Source organism: Scophthalmus maximus, chromosome 18 (assembly GCF_022379125.1).
Source record: "Scophthalmus maximus strain ysfricsl-2021 chromosome 18, ASM2237912v1, whole genome shotgun sequence".
NCBI lineage: Eukaryota > Metazoa > Chordata > Actinopteri > Pleuronectiformes > Scophthalmidae > Scophthalmus > Scophthalmus maximus.
In genome coordinates this window covers 9,678,767-9,699,095 of record NC_061532.1, presented here as the reverse complement: position 1 = coordinate 9,699,095, position 20,329 = coordinate 9,678,767, and the positions used below count along the sequence as shown (strand labels likewise).

The 20,329-nt window shown below is 42.6% G+C and overlaps 2 protein-coding genes across 6 annotated transcripts; one reads left to right on the top strand and one right to left on the bottom strand.

Annotated features, from left to right (window-relative positions):
* Positions 1–6,100: 6,100 nt before the first annotated feature.
* Positions 6,101–6,892, top strand: si:ch211-57i17.5 (usherin). The gene is made up of 2 exons (XM_047328756.1): positions 6,101–6,393; positions 6,560–6,892. Exons 1-2 carry the CDS (start codon positions 6,178–6,180, stop codon positions 6,647–6,649), a joined length of 306 nt encoding a protein of 101 aa, XP_047184712.1. The 5' UTR covers positions 6,101–6,177; the 3' UTR covers positions 6,650–6,892.
* A 481-nt stretch (positions 6,893–7,373) lies between these two features.
* fez2b (fasciculation and elongation protein zeta 2b) lies at positions 7,374–19,970 on the bottom strand. 5 transcript variants are annotated; one of them, XM_035618112.2, is made up of 11 exons: positions 19,294–19,968; positions 15,760–15,868; positions 15,417–15,533; positions 14,202–14,343; positions 13,371–13,498; positions 12,778–12,927; positions 12,417–12,497; positions 11,731–11,806; positions 11,181–11,246; positions 10,905–10,932; positions 7,374–10,509 (listed from the first exon to the last, which is right to left on the bottom strand). In XM_035618112.2, exons 1-10 carry the CDS (start codon positions 19,605–19,607, stop codon positions 10,922–10,924), a joined length of 1,194 nt encoding a protein of 397 aa, XP_035474005.1. In that variant the 5' UTR covers positions 19,608–19,968; the 3' UTR covers positions 7,374–10,509; positions 10,905–10,921. The 5 variants fall into 5 exon arrangements, 4 of the variants coding, with proteins under 4 accessions (XP_035474005.1, XP_035474003.1, XP_035474001.1 ...); XR_004786413.2 differs by having other exon boundaries at positions 10,905–11,246; positions 19,294–19,970; XM_035618110.2 differs by lacking the exon at positions 10,905–10,932 and having other exon boundaries at positions 19,294–19,967.
* Positions 19,971–20,329: the final 359 nt, after the last annotated feature.

The following is a 20,329-nucleotide window of genomic DNA, read 5'->3' as shown; positions in this document are numbered from 1 at the left end:
GGAGATGCAGCCAAGTCATCGTTCCATCATTTCCTCATTTCCTCATTCGCTTATTCTGTTACATAGATTTTTACTTGTATAACTGTGAACGTCATATTTGCTGCTGATCCAAACAATCTCAAGGGAACTAATCGTCATAGTGCGCTATAACACATTTGTTGACTGTTTTTACGCATCATTCACACAGATTTAAAACTGTCCATCCATCCATCCATCCATCCATCCATCAGATGTACTGTACCACTTGTTCTACCGGGGCAGCAGTGGGCAAGAGTCAATTCCATCTGACACACGGCGAGAGGTGGGGTTCACCCTGGACCGGTCGCCAGCCCATCGCAGGTCCAACGAACATCTCAGAAGCCATCATAAATATACTTATTATCCATCACACTCCACCATTTTTTGTATGATTTTCTTATTTTTTTCCCCGATTCTGAACAGCATTTTGCACACTTCAACATAGAAACACACATTCAAACTTTAAAAATGTTAACTTGACCTGATATGTACGTCACATAATGGATCAAACAAGAAAGTTTAGTACGTAAGACAAATAAGGAAAAGCAAAAACTGTAACATTCATCCTTCGATTCTTCATTACCAATGTTCTAGAAGAACAACTTTTAATAAACATTTCCGTTATTTATGCCATTCAGTAAAAGTAAACACAGAAAAAAAACCTGATATTCAATATCAATTTCTGGCCAAACCTCCATCAAAAGCATCCTTGTACGATATAACAATACTGTGCATGCGGCTATTGTTAAAATTCACAACAGATATGCTTAATAAACTTAAAACAAGAGCTTCATAACAACTTTATTGTACATTTAAACCTGTAGTTATTTCAACAATTCACAACATTGAAAAGATGTCATTAAAAAAATGTAATGAATTGACGATGAACCAATGTGAGGAACCAAAAATATAATTATATATATAATTATATCTATATATATATATATCTATATATATAGATATATATATATGTATATATCTATATATATATAGATATATACACACACACACACACACACACAAACACACACATATGTACAGTTTATTGCATGTGTATATATATATATATTAACTCAGACTTAAATACAGGGTAAAAATCAATAGATATAATAAAGTAAATATCTATTACATTTTGATCAATTGTTTTACAGTGTTCGTTTTGAAAATGTAATTGGAAATTGCCAGGGTGAGGAGCGAGGCCCTGCTGTTATTCGAGAGGTGAGAGGAGAAACAGACATTCTGTTTGGATTACATGGTGTTTGATTGAGTTTACAGTCGATAAAGGAAGTATCAACTAGAAGGGACACGCTTCTTTCAGGTGCAATCAGTCACGACTGCGTCTGTAACGTGAAGCATGAGATTCTATTCATTCACACACTATGCCATATTACCTTGTATTACATTTATGGATCTTACATTTAAATAGGAGATGGGAGGAGAGAAGCAAATGCTGAAAAACAACAACGTGTGAGAATAAAGATGGATGAATGGAAAGACAAATCACAATCCAGGGGAAGCCTTTTGTCCTTCATCCCTCCTCATCTGTCGGCAGAGTTTTAAATAATCTCCGTGTTCACCTGTGGTTTAAAAACGCAGGAAGCTCGCCGAGGGACTTGGAGCAAGCCCGAGATTTTTTCACCACATCAGCCGGTCAGTAAGTGAGTTAGTGATCCTGAGTGATACGTCCCTGTATGTCCCTCTCCTTAAATGAGTTAGTATGTGCCTAGTGGCCGTGTCGCCCAGACACCTCGGTGATGGATGAGGCCCCGAGGAGATGGGCTGTAAAAAAAGGCTGATTCTGGCACTCAAGGGTGAGATCACTTCCTCAATAAAAAAGCATTGTCCCGAATCATCACAGCAAGGTATGAATGCTGATTAGGGTATTAGACAGAGGAGAGGCTTGTCTGTGAAAATAAATCAAATGAGCTGTTAGTTGATGTGGGGGCCCTTCGGCTACAGAGTGGCGATGTCCGCAACCGGGACCAAGGACTAAATATTCCAAGGAAGTTTTAAATAGTCACTTGGCCTTGATATATTCTCCACGTCTGATATCAGAGTGTGTCCTTGTTTTGTCGTAACGCCCTTTATGACTCGACTAACCCGGTTTCATCTTTTAAAATGGTCTTGAAATGGCTCCGTGGCTACGTGTAAGGAATGGTGTGATAAGAGTCTAATTACTCACTAATGATTAACTCAATCGTTTCTGTCCTTATAAGGAGTTTTTTCTTAAGACGTACTGCATTTCATAAATCGTCAACCTCAGAAATCCACTACGGACATGTTAGATCTAATATAATAATAACAATTTCTCTCCGGTTTGCTATATCTGCCAAAAAAAGTTCAAGTTACATCTGCTCCTCTTCCCTCATTGAGAAATCTGTAATTTGTGACTCTCCAGATATTCACTCAAGTTTAGCTGATAGGAACAAGACATTTACCCGATGTTTTCTACTTTCTAGCACGATTGTTTCCACACCAGATCTCACACTTGCACAAAAGCACAGGAGAAACTTTCACTTTTCAGCAGATGAATGTGAAAACAGTGAAGGTCAAACATCCAGATTAAGTAACAAGAAATAAACCATAGTTTTTTGTATGGAAAATACATGTATTTAGGATCTTATCATCAGGGAGGCCTTCACGTTTAACTAAGCAATTTACGAAAACATGATACAGAGCTCAGAGCTGCAAGATACTTCAGAACTGCCTGATCCGACAGCCTCACATTGTCCCACCTGAGCTGCTCACGTTTAAAGGTTTGATGCCGTCCTGCGGCACTAACACCGACCATCCTGACAAACTGTGAATAAATCTGTTGCCGTACCTCTTGTCTGTCATTATCAATCAAGGCAGACGGACAATGTCGAGTTAGAGGTCACATGAGGACGACAAAGAGAAGAGAGGTGACTTGTGGTATGTACAGTATTTTTGAATATGCATGCGACTGTTTTCCAACTTAACATGACATCATCAGTGCATAAATAGCTGAGACTGATGATAAGAGGCTTAAAATAAGAGTTTCTTCTCTGATGCTAACGGCCCGTGAAGCTGGAAGCTGCCTCGCTACGGCACAACCAGCAGCGGCTGCTTGGCGCCATCATATGGTTATACAGCATATTGCAAGGGAGCACGTGTGTTCTCTTTCAAGCAATGATCTGAGAAACATTTTGAGCCCATATTATGTCAAATTAAAATAAAATAGGGCTTTTGAGATAATCACACTCGCTAAAATTTCACAAGATGTGGTTAGTTATGATAAAACCTTCAGCTGCTTGTCAAAACAAAACAGAAGCTACGACATATAGTTGTGACGCCACTATTTGTGAGGGAATTTTCATACGGTTACTTTTAGACAGACAATCGTTGTCAGGCAGATTTTTGCTAATTAGGTAACAAAGACATTAATCGTGGATTACGAAGGATCTTTGATGAATTTTGCTACAGACAGAGGCAGCACACAACAACACTTCTGCTTGAAACCATGTGCACGAGGCCTCAACTCATTGTTTTGTACACAGACAAAAATGTGTAATTGTATACAATTGTATGTATAAACACTAAACCATACAAGTGTGCAGACCATCTAATGCATCAGATCAACAACACGTAGACCAGAGACAGAACCCGTTTGCTATTCCAGTCTTGTCTAACATTCCTCGTGATGGTAGCACATAAAAACTCAAATGATGACACCTCAGTCTGTGTGATATATATGACTGCAAAAGCTCCTGGAATAAGTATTGTAGTAATACTGTATTCGTGCACAGAACAGAATGATGTTAATTGCACATAAGAGAGGACAGAGTCAGAGGAGCACCCGAGGAGCAGAGGGGGTGATATGTCTGCCACCGTGCCTCTACAGGTAAACTGAGACCTGACACTGGGCTGTTGCCATGGCGCTGCTGAAGAAAAGCAAAGGTTGATGGGAGTTTGAGAGGATACGAGGAGCCACACACGGAGTTCGGTCTTTGCTCTGATACTGGAGGAGGTGTTTCTTCCTCGAGCTCTCTGGGACACGTCTCCCTCGGTGCAGGGACCGAGACATGATGGGAGTATATATTTTTCCACGTCTCGCCTCACCTGTGCGCCGCCGGAGAGAGCGAGGCAGCAAGTAAAAGCATCAGGTGTAAAATATTGATGGGGCGGCAGGTGTGATCCTAAGCGGCCGGCAGATCTTTGGCCTTCTGATCGATGCGTCACACGGCGAGGGGCTGCCAGCACGCCCGCCACAGGCCGAAACCACGGACCTCAGCACTGGTGAGTCGACTCTCCCTCCCTCCCTCTCGATGATTCCTTCTACACTTTGCTCTTTATGAAAGTCTAAAAACACGAATAGCTTGGACACAACTAGGTTTTTCCAGGAGGGCCTGTCCTGGAGCATGAAATAGTAGACTTATTAACTGGCACCCCACCAGGGCCTTGAGGGCCGAACAATTTACTGTTAAACATACCGATTAATATTCAAAGTCCCCACATATTTCAGACGACACGCGGCTATGGGAATATATAAATGGATGGAAGTGGCTAATTAAGGGGGAAACTAGGCCACGCAAAGCCAGTGCGTCTCCAGTTACATTATCTCCTCCGCAGTACATGCGTGGTCGTCTTTCTATTTCTTTCTTCCTCACAGTGCTGACTTGTGATGTCTGTTCGTCAAATGTAAACCTTACAGTCAAAGTCAAAAGCAAATACGGGAAAAGGAGAATTTAAGAGAAAAAGGCGAGTTCATTTACTCAAAATTGACCTCCAGCGAGTTTGTCTCTCGTGCGAGTCTTCAAAGGCCCAGTGCAAAACTACCAGCAAGTATAGTCCAGATGTGTTCAAAGGAAGTTAATACAGTCTCACTAGAGATGACATGAGGCTAAAATCTATCTGACTGTGGGAAAAACGCTTGAAAATGTGTGGGTTTATTTGATAAAAACATTTTTAATTGTTGATCATTGTACTGAATAAATGAGATTTAAATCCAGGGAAAACATATACTGCTCTTGACATTTAAAAAAAAAAACCAAAATGCTGCACAATATGATTTGAATAGTTTCTATCAAACTCACAAGCTGCTCATGTGCTTCCCTCTAGAATCCCAGAGCCCCACTCCTCCTGGAGGAGGAGGAGGAGGAGGAGGAGTGGGGGAAGGTGAGCGGGCAGAGGGAGGTCAGGGAGACCGGCCGCTCGTCCAGGAGCTGTGGTTCATCGCGGTGATGGCAGGCATCGCCCTCCTGCTGCTGGCCGTTGCGTTAGGCGTCGTGCTCCATAAGGTGAGAGCCACGGGTGATGTTGTGTTACCATGCGTGCTGAAGGTGGAAGGTCCAGACGTAGACCCGGCAGCAAGACTGACACAGACATCATTGACACACAGTCAGTGCTGTCAACAAATCCTCTCCTAGTAAGGAAAGCAGGGGGACGAGAGTGAGCATGAAAAATAGAGTTTACTGAAGTTGACTGAAAGGTGAAAAGGTGAAATCTTGTTTCCTCCGCTCAGGCGCTGAACAAACCGCCCTTCGCCCGAGAGAGACCCCCACTAGTGGCCCTGCCCATGCAGAAGAGGAACCCCATGGCTGTTTACCCGCACGGCAACTCTGTTTTGGTGACGGGACATTCACCTCAAGAATCATATTTGATAGAATTTGGCATTTGATTAGCCGATTCGTTTTAATTCATTTTCCATATATAAGGTTTTAGATGGATAACTACTTTGTAAAGTTAAATTTTATTTTTAGCACTTTGAGATTGCTTTTAGCAATGAAAAGTGCTCTGTAAATAAAATGTATTGTTATTATTGTAATAATTATTCTTATATTTGTGCTTCATTCCCAGAAAAAAAGAAACAACAAAAACAACAAAATATTTAAAGAACATAAAAAGCATAAAAAGCTCCACGAAAAATAATTTATGTTCTTTAATAAATATATCATAAACCATGTGTAACAAATAATAGCCATGTTTTTGGTTTGCCGGTGAGAATTTACTTCTAGTGTCAAAGATTTCTCCCCCTTGTTAAAGTCTCCCCCTCTCTCTTCCTCAGTTCGACACTGTGCCCGACACAACGGGCTTTTCCAGCAGCGTGACCCTGAAGGGCTTCACCATGAAGATAGAGGTCAAACTCCAGAAACGCATGAATGCACTCAAAACTAACAGCTTTGCTTGTGCCTGGGCATAATGTGTTCAGTCGTTTTCTTCTTCATCTCCTTGTCTTTCCAGGAAGTGCTGGAGGCCAAATGCGAGCCCTCCGGCGACGACCCGCCGCAGGGGGAGCTCGGGATCCTCAGCGTGAACTCTCTGAGACGCAGCGTCAGCCAGGTGATGGACGGCAAGTCCCTCGCGGGAGACGACGGAGCGTGGGACCCGAACGTCTCGGGCCACGACAGTGGGATGGTGAGAGATCCTGAAACCATATTTTGAAGTGTATGTTTCTAAAGGCTACAAGACACAGGTGGAAAAAGTGGAGGCATCAACAAACTTGGATATTTACACTGGTGCATTAAAGGCCCATGAAACATGTATCCTCCACTTAATGGGCTCTTTTTCTTCTCCCGTATAGTTTATGGACGACGAGGAATTTGTTGACACCATCAAAGGTTTCAGCACCGTGAGGAAGGAGCACACCATGTTCACCGACACCAACCTGTGACCCGAGGACGACCTTTGAACCTGACGGGACAGTGCAGCCATGCGCTCACGTGAAATCCACCTTGTGTTCAGTCTCCGACCCGTGAAGAGTCACTGCAGCTGGTTAGAAGTTAGTATGAGGTGAGCCTCAGCTGAGGGGAAGTTCATTTCCCCTCAACGATGAAAAACGAAGGAAGAAGAAGTCAACGAGATTCATGAAGAGACCGTTGGAATACTGTGGCAACCAAGTGAAGAATGAAGTGTAAAATGTTACGGTGCTGACATTCAGATACAACCAGACAAGAAACATTTCGACCGGAAGGAAGAATGAAGCTTTTTGAGGAGAACTCTAATGAAGAAAAAAAAAAAGGCTGAAATAACATTCTTGAAATTAATATTTTCAGCCAAAAAATATGTGAAAGAGCAACACATAGGCCTCAGCCAATCAGCATTTGTGATGTCATCCCAGAGAGCAACCCTGACCCTAACTCGATACCTCTTTGGAACATGATTTGAACATAAAAACGTTACTTTTAAAAAAGAAACAAACACTTGTTCTCATTAATAAGCTTGAACTGATTTTTAATTCAAACTAACTACATCAAATGTCACTGTTACAGTATCTTAAGGCTGAGGAAATTACAGGCCTGTTTCTTTTTCATATACATAAATGGCTCTAATAAAGTTTGTGATGAAAATGTGTTTCACCGTTTACACACACACCTCAGAGAGAACCCAAACCACACTTTGAGCCTTAACATATTAATTTATTTGAAATGAGTTGCAATGCAATGTGGGCACAAACACTTGTACCATTTACAGTCAATAATATGGTTACAAAAGGAACATTTACATAATAAATTAATATACTGCAGTACCACATGAGACAGTAAACATAAAACCCCCAATTGGGGAATTATATTGCAATTAAAAAAAAAGAAGTAACTAGTTGAAAGTACAAAAAGGTTTCAGGCATTTACAAAGGCAGCCTCCTTTTATTTTGTTTGCTTGTTCTGTCGTGCATATATAAATATAAATCTCTAAATTGTAGTTACACTGATATGTCTGCTAAGAAGAGGCCTAATGAGCGGCTATGGCCTGAGATGAGATCCCGCAGCGATCTCCGCACTGACTGACGTTTCACGATTAAACAAAAGATCAATTCACACAAATCGGAGTCAAAACCGTTTTCTCGTAAACTTATGATTCACCAGATTACGATCAGCTGAGGGATGTTTTCTTAAAATTGCTCGTGAATCAAATGAATTCAAGTTTTTCACAGTCCTTTTATAGTGTGATATAAATATATACGTTAGCAGAATATTTTTTTTCAGAATTAAAAATGTGTTTGCAGCAGTAAAGTGCATGCAGCACGTTGCTAGGCTGTGAACGCTTCCAAAGCTGGCATCAGTACATAAAGATAGTTAAATACAGCACGAGGAGCTTTTGTCATCCTTCACAAAAGAATAAATGGCGACCCTTTGTGCGACGTACCCCAACGTTCACAATCGTTATCTCGACCCTTTTCTTCCTCTTTACACGACAACTGCATCTAAGTTATAACCACTAGGGAGCTACGCTGAGCGGATGCTACTGAGAGGATATCACGTGCCATTAAACTGCTAAATTCCCCTTCTACTATTACTACTAAGCAGAGTCTGGGGCGTTTGTGTGTTTGAAAAAACCCTGACATGTCCAACATGTGTAATGCTACCCTGATGTACTCGAGAGGCTACTGTGACCGCCTCCCTCTGCTTGTCCAGGTATTTAGTGTGAGATTCAGAGTGTGGGAAGATCAAACCGCGGCAGGTTGTAGTCGAGCTGTTTAGTGTCGTCAGAAACAGAGACTCAGGAATGTCAAGTGCCCTTTTTCAAAACAAGATGTTAAACGTCTGACAGCGATGATTGTACCTGACAACTCGACCTGATCCGACAGTGTGTGGTTCCCCTGTAGTAGCTGGTGATCTGAACGTTAGTGTGCTGACTCGCTGGTGCTGTGATGTGCTAGATTGGTGTTGTGTGGCTTTTAAAGGGGAGCTCCAGTGATTTAATATCGCACTGCCATAAAGCTGGGAGACGAGAAGGTGAGTGGTAGGACGCGCATTAATAACAGAGTTGTCAAAACTGCAGGTTTTTTTAGCCCCTGGTACGGATCCTACATTTCCCACAAAGCAACCTGATGGCATGTTTTTGTTAGACCCGCCGAGTTCAGTCAGTGAGTCTCTGGTACCGTTATTGAGGACTGTCATTTGAACACCGACTGACATCTTTCAAACTCCTGAGTTATTCGAAATTTGAAGTCTCGAGCTGAGACACTTTATAAGCAATAAAAATATTGTCTCAACCTAGACAAAGCTTTTTTACAGGCTGAGTAGTGCTCCTTACGATGTGCAAAGTGGTGGCAGTGTGTATAAAAATGTTAAAAAATTAAAAATAAATCATTGGAGCCCCCCTTAAAGGCTGTTTGAATTCTCATGCTCGTGATGATTGCTAAGGTGAAAAGACGGAACGGGATGCATGACAACAAAAATGCCACGGAACAGGTTTATCTGTACCGCTAGCTTACGTTCCTAAGCTTCATCTAACACAAATCTAGTGTGACGGACTCCAAAGTGCAGCTGTCACATATTCCACCATCACATGACCGGATCACTGAAAGACTAAAGTGCTACCATAACAATCCCTAAAAATGTACACAACAGTTAAAGGGTTAACAGAGAAGAGAACCCCCACAACCTATAACAATAGAAAGCTTAACTACACAATTATCAAATCAGACATAACCTTAACTACACTATTTATCCGACAATACAACCAGATGGGTCGTTTTTCTACTGATGCAAATAAGGAATACACAAGGAGTTTGCAGACTCGTGATGACGACTCCTGGGGAGGTGACAGATGTTGTCGGGGATGGGGTCACTACATGAGGGCTCAGAGGTCAACGGACAGCATTTACATAATGATGTTGCAACGTGGTGACGTAAATGTCCCTAATCTCACAGAAAAACAAAGACTCCATATACAAATATATGCTTTGTGTTTGTTCCTCCAGCTTTTACTTTCCTAAGTCAATTCACTTTCTTCTTTTCCCTTTTCCAAAAAGCAAAACATTCCCAAAACTGTGCAATTTCACTTGATCGTATACAAAATATTTCATTTCAACATTCAACTAAGAGCTAATATTGAGCGTTAATCTAAAAACGAATATGCTAGGATTTTGGGGATTTTTAAATTAAAGGGGTTTCCTCCTTTTTAAGCTGACAAAATGAAATGCAATCAATCAACCAAGCTTATTAAAGCCAAGGTTTCAGGAACAGGAAACAGGAAAAACAGGATTTATACTTAATACTTGCCTGGCACTTTAAGATCCGGAGATTTGTTTCCCTGTCAGGCATGAACTACATAGATGCAAATGAATTCAATGTACAAAACAGATTAAACTGCATTTCTCTCACACAGCCTGCTGATGAAACCCACAGAATCACAAAAAAAAAATGTATTTCCCTGACCCGTAATCATTTTCAAGAGCCACTGGCAAATCAGGAAGTGAGGTGTTCAGACTAATACTGATTACTGGCATCCACAGACATAGTCATCGTGCGGTCAGGAAATAGAAGTTTGAAGAACTCAGGCAATAAAAAGTTAAAAGATTACAAATAAAAATAACTTTACAGACCAGGTTATATCTAGAGTTAAAATCAACAGTGGCAGAGTAAAAAAAAAATGCCACAAGGAAAGAAAGTCTATGTTGTGAAAAATTAGGAGGAGGGATTGGATTTTAATCCATCATCTGGATTCTTCCAGATTACCATATGAAGTCCAGATGAAGGTCCTGGACAGGTGAGACTTCGCCCTTTCGACTTTACGTGGGACAAAGAACTGTGGAGACAGAGAACAGATTAGTTCATCAGCGATGTTGTTCTGTGAGAGCAGCGAGGTAAAGGATGGAAGAGCACCTACCACAGGGAGAAGTGTGTGTGTGTGTGTGGGGGGGGATGAGAAGCAAACATGAGCAGCTACAAGCTCGCAGTTAGGGGGGAGTCATGTGTGTGAGTGTGTTCAGGTGTTTTGAGGGGAAGGTGCCGCACAGTCGAAAAGCACTGCACAGTGCGACGGGCGCTACGGCAAAAGAGCAGGTGAGGGAGGGGCTGCTGCTTTGGGGAGGCGGGTGGAGAGAGAGAAAGTGCTACTACGCGGAGAGAGAGAGAAAAACGGTTTGAAAGATGAAGGCTGAAGGTGAAGAAACTGTGTTAGTGTGTCATTGCCTCACAAACCTCAGTTTCCTCTGCTCTCATACCAGAGCTACCCAAAGGACAGTGCAGCACAGACAAAAGACAAGGAAGGTACATGGTCAACAGTGTGGCAAGAAAAACAATTTCTGTCTTTACTCCCTTTAATTAACTTCTCTGTTGAGTGTTACTATTTTCTCAGTGTTGCCAGAAGGACGCGTCACACACAGGCCTTGAAATACGTGTCACAAACCATCTCACGGCGACTGAAGTTGCCAGAATATTTTCTCTCTGAGGGCAAAGTGTAATAAGTGCGTTTACCTTTGAGAATGTAGTCTGTGAGCAGGGCAGGTACCCTCTCGCTGTCGTCCCTCATGGCGTGGAGGACTGGCCAAGAGAGAGAAACATTACTTTACAAAATACACACCGAGGTAAAACAAAGAAAATAGTGAAAACGGTACAAAAACACCCACATCTAAATTTCCTTTTTAGCTGTGATTTCTTTAACAGTCCCTGCTACGGTGGTGGTGGTTTAGCACACAACCATTTCATCTCAATTGGCTAATCTCCGCAATAGCTCGTAAAATCAGTTTCTTTACTTATTTCATCTCTTTTTATGAACAACGGCTTTGAATCGCCTCCATGTTTAATGTTGTCATGGTGTTATTGTTTATCTTCTTCATTGCCTCCACCGCCGTCGGTTAATTTGTCTAATCTCCATAGGTCTTTAGAGTGGGGTGGCGACGCAGGTGAATAACCTTTGGTTACTTGAATTAAAGTTCCTGGGACTAATAGTTCCAGGAACTTTCAGACAACAAGTGGGAAAAGTGTGTGTGTGTATGTGTGTGTGTGTGTGTGTGGGTACACTCACTCTTTGTGAGGATCTGGAGGTCTTCTACTGACGTGGAGCCGGCGTTCTTCTCATAAGGGATAACCGTGGTCAGGTACTGGGAGGAAAAGATCATATAGAATACATTTATTCAACTATTACAAAAAATATATATGCATATATATTGCCACTTAATACTTTAATCTTTTAATTTAATCTTGGAAGAAGAATAGACTAAACTTGTGACAGTGTTCTAACAGTTATTAAACTAGTGTTAAAAAAATATTTAGTTTGCCAGTACCAGTGTAAGATCATATGAACATAACGTAAGTGACAGCAGATTTGAGAGTAGCTGCAGGTAAGTAAGTAAAAAAACAAAAAGCGACGCAGTGATCAAGCGACAGTATTTTCCTGGCTTAAGACAAAGTAACAGAAGATTATGACACAATTAAAGCTGCAAAAATAAAAATGACATACTGTAATGCTTTGTTGAAATCAAGTTATCAAAATAAATAAATATATAATATATAAATAGAAGTGAAGTGGAGAAAAAGAGAACAAAAATCAACAACAAAGAGAAGACAGACAGAACAAATGACACCAAAGGCCGGTGGCAGCAGTAGCTGTGGAAAAGGAAACAAAGGTGCTCGTGTGGAGCATAAATTAAGAAAAGCAAAAGAAAACATCACAGATTTTTTGACTGCAGTGGAAAGAAAGAGCAGGGGCACCTGTTTGTCCCCTCCTGTGTTGCCAAAAGTTTGACGGAGACCATTTTGAATGACATTGGAGAGTCCCTCCAAAGTGAGGAGCTAAAAGGAGTGAGAGGAAGGAGGGGAAACAAGAGAGTGAAGAGAGATGAGGAAGTTTCTACAGAGTATATTAGGGGATAGAAGGAAAAGGCTCGGCACAAAACCCCCCGAGAGCTGGAACAAAAGCAGCTTCCCCCGTGCAAACCCTCAGGTCGCCATCGTGCATCATGCATATCTCTGATTATAATTTGCGTGCAGTTTCATCGTAGTCATCACACATGCAGGGTCATATATGTGTTGGATCTGTGCTCATGCCTCCCACTCCCACCACGTGACTCACTGTGCCAGGTATGTGCGTGCTGACTGTCCTCTGGCCGTTGGGCGCGGTTGTCGTCGTGCTCCTGATCTTCTTCTTCTTGCGCAGCAGCTCGCGGTGCTCCTTCTGTCTGTTCTGCACGTCGATCAGCAGCGAGATGAAGCTATTCTTCACCTGTTTTGCACAGAGAAGTCACATTTTTATTTGTGCCGATTTTACGATAACACCGCAATTTGAATTTTTTGTATTGCTTTACTCATATTTCCGATGACATAAATACACCATGACAGACGAGAGAAGAGGCCGGCAGTGACTTGCTGACCTCCCTCGCGGACCCACAGAACGCCGTGAGCACCGCAGTCTGTTCTCACTGCACGACAGATTTTAATGATCCTTTGTTCAAAACTGTTTTTTAACATTTACAAAACTTCTTCACAATGAAGCGTTACTGCAGAATTGTCTTACGGCTTATGATTTTTAAATTCTGTTGAACACTGCTCTCAGCTTTTTAAAAATCTCACCCGGCACAGATCCCGTTCATGTCTTTGCCTTGTTGCAGTAACATTGAGGTAACACAGAAGAATATATTTTAAAAAATGAATAAAAATCAAACATACCTCCTTCTCATACTCCAGTTCATCTCGCAGGGCCAGAGCCTGGATCAGCTCTTCACTGTAGCGGCGAATGGATGTTTCCACTTCCTCCAGAGTCTCGGTCAGTTCAGACACGGACAGCTGACGCAGCCCTGGAGAGGGTGTATAGAAATATTTTTTTTATTATTATTATTTTATATAATAAATATATATATATATATATATATATACATATATATATATATATATATATATATATATATATATACATATATATATATATATATATTCATTTGTTTGTTGTGTGAATGGATTTGTTTGGAAACATGGTAGTGTTGATGGGTAAGGCTATATATATATATATATATATTAATAACTGAGACAGGCACTTTAAGTACAAGGATGTAGGGAAAAATGTGTTTTATCCATTCGAAGATCAATGTAAATCTTGTGCAACAAACAAACTAAACAAAAGCTTTTAAATAGCTAACATAAATTTTAAAAAAGCATTTGTAAAGCAAATAATATTACATTCCAGTCGACTGTGACAAAGATCTCTTGTGGAAACGTGGTGTTTCTTGGAATCTTTTTGTTATTGTTCTGTTTCTGTTTATTTATATAACACAGTGATAACACAACTGCTGTCCGTTTGTATTTGTTGCCCATTACATAAGGATGGTACTGGAGTTGTGTAGCCATTTCTTCCTGTGCTGGACTGCCTGACCTCTTACACTTCATTAAGTGCGTTAGATAGCTGTCGAGTGTGAAAAAGGCGCTCGAGTGCTCACAAGCGGGGCGAGCGCAGTTAACTTTGAAAGTGCCATCGCGAATGCGCATAGCGGCTGTGGTACTCACGGTCCTCGTAGCTGGTGTTGGAGGCGGAGCGTTTCAGAGCGTGGAGGTCCTGAGAGAGCATGGACATTTCCGACTGAGAGGGACTCTCGTCGTCTTCCGGGTCTGGAGACTCCTGCATCATCTCTTCTATCTCCTCTATCACCTAACACCCCAAAAACAATAGACAAACACAAACAAAGTGCATGTTCAGGTAGTATTTCCCCAGGGTTTCATGACGATGTGTTTAAACACAGTCGCTGTTGGCTGTTGTTTCGTTTTAACCAACTACGGAGCAGGATGTCAGAGCGACCTGCACAGTCTCACCACAGCCGATGTTCATGTGAGCCACTTGGGAGAATATCAGGGACGGTGCAGTCAAACCAAACGGATTTGTGGCACTTTATTACCTTAGGAGCTATTAAGAGAACCAACAGCTTCAGATCGCAAAAAAATGGTTTGCCCTCTCAGAATCACTGCCTCGTGGTTGTTTGCCAGCATATGTAGTGAAGACTTTTGTGTATTTGTTTTTCATAATGAGTATGAATTATTGAGTTATGGCCAAAAACCTTTTGTAACTTGACCACCAAATTCTAGTTGGTTCATCCTCATGTCCAAGTGGACGTTTGTGCCGAATTTAAAGGAATTTCATGGGGGCATTCTGGAGATTAGGAAGAAAACTTGAACTTTAACCTAGGAATCTTTAATTTAAATTTAAGCAGGCAGTGTTTCCCATTAATTACCTAAAGTGCAGCAGTTTTTTTTTATACTTATCATAATAAAATAAAACAAATTAATTTGTGTTTAGTGCCATTGCTACATTGTAGAGCTGTGTGCCTCGTTCTTTTCCCCTGCTGTCTGTCTCTCTCTCTCCTGTTGGTGTCAATGCGTCTGACTTTTCCAGAGTTCATGTCTGAAAACATCCACAAACACGTTGTAGCCGTCTGTCAGAGTGTGGGGGGAATATAGCCGCGTCGGTGGGCCGTCAAAACATCCATAAAATTTGTACTGTGCTTGGCAGACAGACCTCTTCTCAACACCGGTAGCTTTTGCTTTAGCTGTGCGTGTTCCCACAACGGCGGGCAGCAGAGCTCGGCATAACACCTGCTCTCTCTCTCTCTGTGTATCTGTAACTCAGCTGGGTTGTGCATGAGCGCAGGTTCACTGCTAAAGCGCAACAATCAACCGTCATCTGCCTTTTTAAACCATCCTGTGCACGTGTGCGTGTGAATTCATCACCTGTTCAGCCGTGAAGAGCGGCTCGTCGCTGATGCAGGAGACGATGATCGAGTGCATGTCCATCTGCTCCCTCAGCTCCTCGTCGTCAGACAGATCGAGAGACTGGTTGTCCAACTTCTGTCCATCGAGAAAATGAGGGGGAGAAGAGATCGAGAGACAGGGGGAGAGAGAACAAAAAGGTGGTTAAGCAAGTTGAAGGGAGAAGACATTACCGTTTACATTTTATGTCTTGGTTCTTCTTTTAGTGGGGGGCATTTCAAAAAGTGTACAGATTTATGGAAACGCCATCTGTGTGCTGGAAACATTACAACACAGACTGTGAATGTGCGAGTGTGTGTGGTACCTCGTGCTCTGTGAGGTTGAGGGTGGGCAGGTGTAGGGAGCGAGTGTGCGATGTCTTCCAGTCCACAGGCATCACGTTGCCATAGTTATCTGTCAGAGAGTTCCACACTCTGGGGAAAAGAAGTAAGAAGGATTCGTGATTCATTTAGGACGGGAGGTTTACATTGTAATTAACCAAAAAAAGGTTTGGTACAGAAGAAAACAGAAGCTGGGCGAAGCATTTTTAGCACACGGTATAGACGAAAAGACCTGTTTCCTTCTCTTCATACCGTGACACAACATTACTTGGCAACGTTGTGGCCTCTTTTCCGACCACCCCCACACAATGTTCATGCTGCTGCATCTCACAGCTGTCGCCTGAATCCACTGGCGAATGTAACAACTCCCCGACCACACGTTTCCCGTGGCGAGACACGTGTATAGTTCAGCCAGAAAACTCAAGAGCTTTTTTTTAGCCGCCCATTTAGAATTTTTTTTTTGCCAAACTCACGTTTAAGGAGCCGTGTGATTACATCATTGAGCCTTAATAACGGTAAGTTGGCTCGCTAATCTAGAAACAGTACATTTTACTGACAGAGTGTTGAGTGTTTACAATACAGTGCAGCGTGTGCGCAGGCAGACAACATATCACAGCTGAGCAGATGGTGCAGCGGAGTCCACTCAACATAACAAGTTTACTGTTCAACTGCGCAATAGAGCTGCCACCACCATCGGTGTCGAAACAGTGAGAACAATTTGGAAAATGTGCACAGTAACATACATTGAGTCAAACGTCAGTAACATCCGGTGCTTGTTCAACTCTACACTCTAATTGGCTGCAATTTATTTAATGACCAAAAATGTGTTTTGAACTACACAACCAGCTGTCGGCATTATGCAAGTTTTTTCAAACCCTGTGACAGAAAATCAGAGTTGGTGCAGGATTCATGAAAATCCCTGTGCACGTGCGAGCCGCTGTGTTTTTATTCTCTCCAGCCCCGACTGCTGCGAGCAGCGCGAGGATGGATGCTGTGAGTCCATGTGTCAGAGTTGCTCTGCATCGTCATAGCCTCTCATTCACACACACACACACAGACAAATGTTTACGTAACTTGCATGTTTCTCCCCGAAGTGCTCGTGCACAGCTTGGCGAGTGGGGGGGGGGCTGCTGGGTTGTTCTAAATGGGGCAAAGGCTGGCAGGAAATATCTTTAGTGCCACAGGCAATGACACTGTCTCCGACACGTGAGTGTGCGCCAAGAGGCGACATAATTTCAGTTTCACTGTTCCAATTTGTCTGGACCACTTGCTCAAATACATTTATGCCGATGTTGTTTTTTTATCTGGCACAACATATAATTCACACGCACGACTTGGCTTTGACACAAACACGTTTGGCTTTGTCTGTGTACCCACTAACGGAAAAACACACTTCATCCTTGTCATCCCCCGTTATTCGTCTCAGCCCCGGTTCTTACTGGGGAACTTGTTAGGCGCCTAGGCACGTCCTGCAAAAGTGCAGCCATCCAGAAAAGACTCTCACTGAGCCTGGCACCGCTCTTTGGGCTTCGCCGGGCTGCTGTCCAATTATTCCATTCCCTGCCTCCCTCCTCTGTTCCTTTACCTGAAACAAGCATCGGAGCTTTTCGCCCCATTTGACGAGCACTCCTCAATTCCCCAGGACATTTAGAACACAATTGTTCATTGCTCCAGTTAAAATACTAAATTTCCAAGTGAAAACTCCCATGTCCAAGCAACCAAGGTCTGGTTGGAGTCAGATCATAAGTCTTTCGTGCTCATGTCTGACTGACCATCTTATTTCTCATGATATTAATACACTAGCTACTTCAGACACTTGTAGGGCTTTAATTATTGTTCAAGAAAATTGATTTGACAACGAATCTGACAATGACTGAATTAGTTCCATAATTATTTTTCTAGAAAAAATAGCAGACATGCACTAGTTTCAAATTCTTAGTTGTGATACTTGACAACTGACAAACCATATCGCAGATAGCGAAAAATACATTCAGTTGCACCCTAAACCATTGTATGTCAAACAGATTTGATAACATTTGTGATTATGTTGTCAATCATTATGCTATCAAAAATTGTATAGTTTGAAGTGTAAGTATATAAGCAAAAGTCTCAATGCGGTGTGGTATAGTCTTCATCAATCAATCATTTAATTTCCCCGTCTATTCGAGCTCCGGCAATTCTGCCTTGGTTTGGAGTCAGCAGGTCACAAGACATGGAATCATATTTTCAAATGATTGTACTAATATAAAATATAGGAAGGTTTAACACCCAATGAAAGGAGGAGCGTCCTTTTTGTCCAGTGTAGGAAAAAATACATCTGGTTTGATTTGGAAGGTGGCATGGAAGATATTTTAAACAAGGCAGTTACCATCTATTCAAACGGGAAATTATTGACGATCCCTCAGTAAATATCTGGGTAACATCCAACCTAAAACTTTGTCGAGAGGAATAATGTAATGTATGAAACATGAAGTATAAGTGTGTATGGTGGCAAAGAGAGGAAACAGCAGGAATCCTGAACATCACAGTCAACACTAGCAATTGATCTTTAGAGACCACTGGTTTAGAGGCGAGCACCAATCAATCAATCAAACACACACACACACATACATACATACATACTGTATACACACACATACACACACACACATACATACATACATACTGTATACACACACACATACATACACACATACATACTGTATACACACACATACACACACACACACATACATACATACTGTATACACACACACATGCATACACACATACATACTGTATACACACACACATACATACACACACATACACATATACACACATACATACTGTATACACACACACATACATACACACACACACGCATACACACACACACATACTGTATACACACACATACACACATACATACATACTGTATACACACACACATATACATACACACATACATATATACACACACACACACACACACATACATACATACTGTATACACACACACACACATATATACACACACACACACACACACACATATACACACATACATACTGTATACACACACACATACATACACACACACACACATATACACACACACATACTGTATACACACACATACACACACACACACATACATACATACTGTATACACACACACATACATACACACATACATATATACACACACACACACACACACACACACACACACACACACAAATGACACTCCAACTCTAGATTCTTCCCTTAAAGGACGTTGTATTAGTCACAGTGTTGTATTAGGTCAGATGACAGAAGGATTGTTCTCTTGAAGATAAACACACACGCTGGTGAAACCTTTGCTCGACCCGAGTTCAAGCGGAGCGACGGCTCCTGGGCGGACACGGGGACACGGGGACGCGGGGGCAGGGGCCCCGGCGAGCCCCGGCGAGGCCGCTAGCTCGAGCTCGAGCTTCAGCTAAGAGATTAAAAGTTAGCGCCAACAACAAACCCGCCGCCACACGCTGGTCACTCACTCGTCGTCCTTCAGGCAGCCGTCCTCGGAGATGGGCCTGACGGGGGCGATGTTCTCCGTCGCCGCGCTGTAGTTCCGGAAGCACACGGTCAGCTTCTCGTCGAAGTCGTGGACGAGGTCCTCCATCGACCTGAAGCTGCAGATCTCCCCCGAGAAACTGTTGTCCAGGTCGGACAAGTCGTCGAGGCCCGACGACGAGTCGCCCACGTTGCAGTTGAGCAGGTCCAGGCGGTCGGCCGACGCCGACGCCGACGCCGGCTTGAATTCGTTGAAGTCCTGCCAGTCCTCGTCGAAGTGGGCCAGCGGCGCCGCCATGGCTGACTGCGGCGGGGCTCGGTAAACAGCCAGGTGGTGGTCCGCTTCACAGACACTGGACGAGACGCGGAGAGGAGGAGGAGGAGGAGGAGGGGGAGGGGGGGGGTGACGTCAGAGAGGACGACCCTCCCCTTTCTGCTGATCAAAACAAACCCATGTCTGCCGGGGCCTCGCCAATAGATAAAGCTCGTTGTGTGTTTATTATGGATCAAGTCGTGTCTTCATTCAGCCTCTTTGTGTGGAAAAGCAGCCCCATACCCGTGTACATCCCTTCCGACTAACTCACTCCTGACCTGCATCAGCCTGGAACGACGCCTCAAATGGAATGTGTATAGTTGAATACCTAATCGCCTGCCTCATCATCTCACATCTGTAAAATGTTCGATATGACTGGAGTGCGGAAGCAGGTCTTTATCATACGCAGCACTGTCCAATAGTTATTAAAACATTATGTAACCATTATAATCTTATTTTTTAAATTTTTATTTCTAGGTTTGTTGTCTGTCTTTGCTGTGCTTTTGCGTTTGCTGTCCCATGAAACTACTTATTTTAAAAGAGTGATCCGCTCTAACCGGAAAACCATTTATGTAAGAAACGGATACAACCAGGTTGGATGTTATGCCTATGGAGGCCAAGTGGCAATACTGCTAGACGTCCGCTAGATGGCGCAGGTCGTGGAGGCCCAGTGCTAATAAGTCTGAATTAACCACATAGTCGTTTTT

Excerpts from the sequence above, each read along its gene's own strand:
- si:ch211-57i17.5 (XM_047328756.1), top strand. The coding sequence starts at position 6,178 with ATGTGTTCAGTCGTTTTCTTCTTCATCTCCTTGTCTTTCCAGGAAGTG. Across the intron at positions 6,394-6,559 it reads CGGGCCACGACAGTGGGATG|TTTATGGACGACGAGGAATT; the intron begins GTGAGAGATCCT and ends TCTCCCGTATAG.
- fez2b (XM_035618108.2), bottom strand. The coding sequence starts at position 19,607 with ATGGCGGCGCCGCTGGCCCACTTCGACGAGGACTGGCAGGACTTCAAC. Across the intron at positions 15,534-15,759 it reads TCAACCTCACAGAGCACGAG|AAGTTGGACAACCAGTCTCT; the intron begins GTACCACACACA and ends CTCGATGGACAG. Across the intron at positions 12,928-13,370 it reads AACTGGAGTATGAGAAGGAG|GTGAAGAATAGCTTCATCTC; the intron begins GTATGTTTGATT and ends TGTGCAAAACAG.